This window comes from Aedes albopictus, chromosome 3 (genome assembly GCF_035046485.1).
Source record: "Aedes albopictus strain Foshan chromosome 3, AalbF5, whole genome shotgun sequence".
NCBI classification, from domain to species: domain Eukaryota; kingdom Metazoa; phylum Arthropoda; class Insecta; order Diptera; family Culicidae; genus Aedes; species Aedes albopictus.
This window is the reverse complement of record NC_085138.1, coordinates 169,470,794-169,473,038: the sequence shown is the minus strand read 5'-3', so window position 1 is coordinate 169,473,038 and position 2,245 is coordinate 169,470,794. Positions and strand designations below refer to the sequence as shown.

Sequence of the window (2,245 nt, the reverse complement as noted above, 5' to 3'; positions counted from 1 at the left end):
TCCCAGAGTCTTTGTTGAATGAAGTACCAAGGATTTTACCGAAGGAATATTCGGAGTAATTGATGGAAGAGTTATTGGAGACTAAAAAAATATCTAAATAATGACACTTGTTTCGGCCAGGATGTCTAGCCCCACGTTGTGTTTGATTTAATTTGATTCGGTTGACTGGTGCTTGGATCCCCGTAATGATGAATTGGCTTGACTGATGGAAGATGTTTGTCCTGTGCTCTAGTGACGCCGACCGGAGTTTCCTGTTGTGGGTACAACCTGATCCGACTACGCCCAGTGCTGGATCGGAAATCCGGGGTACTAGCTGGCACTTACGAAGCTTGAGTGATGGACGGGAGATTCTTGCTGTTCGGTAGCTTGACCTCACACGCTTCGCAGCTTGGTCGGTTTGATGCATCCTGTGATGACGCCGGTCGACGATGTTGGAGCGAGATCCAACATACTCCCACCCAAAAACGAATGTTTCTATATTCGCATTGTTCGGAGTCGGCTGCTGGTGTACGATCGATATGCGCTCGTTGTTGCAGGTGCGTTGATGTGCTTGCGTGTAGGTAGGAAAGGCACGATCACTCGTTTGGCTGGATGTGCAGGGGTTGATCGTCGTCGTCGTCGTTTGGTCTTTGATGACCGGATGATGAGGCAGATAACAAGCGAGACGATTCTCGTGTTTCAAAACATTCTCCGGAACTACTGTCATGTGGTTTAGCTCCAATTAAGTCTGCATCGCTTCGTTGTAACCCTTTCGCAGATTTGAGTCCTTGCCCAACCGCCGTTCAAGTTGCAGAAGTCTACGGATGGCCGTGTTGCTCGACTCGCCGATCATCTGCTCGAAACCCGTTCGCTTCGGCAGACGTACCACGTATCTCCCCTCTGAATCACGTGAAAAAGTGGCTTGAAAATGCTCCTCACAGTCCTGTTCTTCTTGAGTACGCCGTGGAACGTCCTGCAACTCCTCAATGCTTCAAAATCGTTCTATTTTCTCCTCCAGAGTCGTATTGGCCGTTACGTGATAGCATGGAATCGGGTTAAGGCTACCCAAATCCGCTTTACCGGCTGCTAACCATCCAAACACAGTGTTGACAAAAAGTGGAATACCTTCACCTACCCGCTGTATTTGAACCCGACCACCTTTGAGTAACAAGAACTCGTAGAAATACTCCAAGCAGAAGATCAATTGGAGCTCGCTTGTTGAAACCTGGATCCGCCAGAACCATATCTGATGGTAAGTTCCAACTACTGACCGGAATCGTAGTCGAAGGCTGATCCTCTGTTACTTTCTTTAGAACTAAGAAGTCCATCGGGATGGCGTAGTCAGTGGTTATCGAAGCTATCGTGGCAGACACAGAACTGTTTATCTGAACCCGCGCATTGCCTACACCAGCGATTGGAACGCTAATTTGTTTCCGTGGCAGCTTCAAGAGTTGGCACAATCTCTCCATGATCAGATTTGCCTGAGATCCGCTATCGAGAAGAGCTCTCGCCATGTGAGCCCGCCCGTTGCAGTACTTCACCGACAAGAGAACTGTTGACAGGAATACGTGAACTTCTCGAGATTCAGCTGCGACGTTTGCCGCATAGATTGTAGCAACCGAACTTTGGATCACCTGCTGAGGAACTTCAACCGGAGCAACTGTAGTCGTAGAAACATCCGAACCGCCCGTTTGCGGTTCAATAGATTCCTGAGCACCAGTCGCTGAACTAGAACCGGATGCTGAAAACCCAGGGTGGATAAGACTATGATGCTTCTTGTTACACGTTCGGCACCGGAAGGAAGATTTACAATCCCGACTGTAGTGTTCACGACGAAGGCAGTTGCTATACAGCTTCTTCGAATTCACGACCTGGAACCGCTTTTCCAGAGTCATCTTCTCGAACGCAGGCAATTGGTGATGTAATGTGAACCGTTGCAGGAAATGCACTTTGTCGATGAGCTTTCGGACGCTTTATTAACTGCAAGCTTTGGCACAGACTTCTTGAAAGATTTGAGCGGAGTGGAAAATGGGACACGCTGAACTTCGCCACGCTGATCAACCGCAACCGCATCCAGTACCCGGGTTTGACCCTCGAGAAACTCCATCACTTGCGGAACGTTGGATCTTGTTTCTTCAAGGCGAATTCTTTCCAGTCCTTCTGCGTTGAATCGTCTAGCTTTGATACCAATAGTTGTGTCAGCATCGCCCCCCCAGCCCGATGTCACTTCCCCCAATTGATCCAAGATTTTCGTGTACCGATCAAA

General features: G+C 48.7%; 1 protein-coding gene across 1 annotated transcript; it reads right to left on the bottom strand.

The window, feature by feature from the left end:
• Positions 1–721: 721 nt before the first annotated feature.
• LOC134290448 (uncharacterized) lies at positions 722–1,874 on the bottom strand. The gene is made up of 2 exons (XM_062857593.1): positions 1,115–1,874; positions 722–879 (listed from the first exon to the last, which is right to left on the bottom strand). Exons 1-2 carry the CDS (start codon positions 1,872–1,874, stop codon positions 722–724), a joined length of 918 nt encoding a protein of 305 aa, XP_062713577.1.
• Positions 1,875–2,245: the final 371 nt, after the last annotated feature.

Excerpts from the sequence above, each read along its gene's own strand:
- LOC134290448 (XM_062857593.1), bottom strand. The coding sequence starts at position 1,874 with ATGACTCTGGAAAAGCGGTTCCAGGTCGTGAATTCGAAGAAGCTGTAT. Across the intron at positions 880-1,114 it reads GTCGGGTTCAAATACAGCGG|AGGGGAGATACGTGGTACGT; the intron begins GTAGGTGAAGGT and ends CACGTGATTCAG.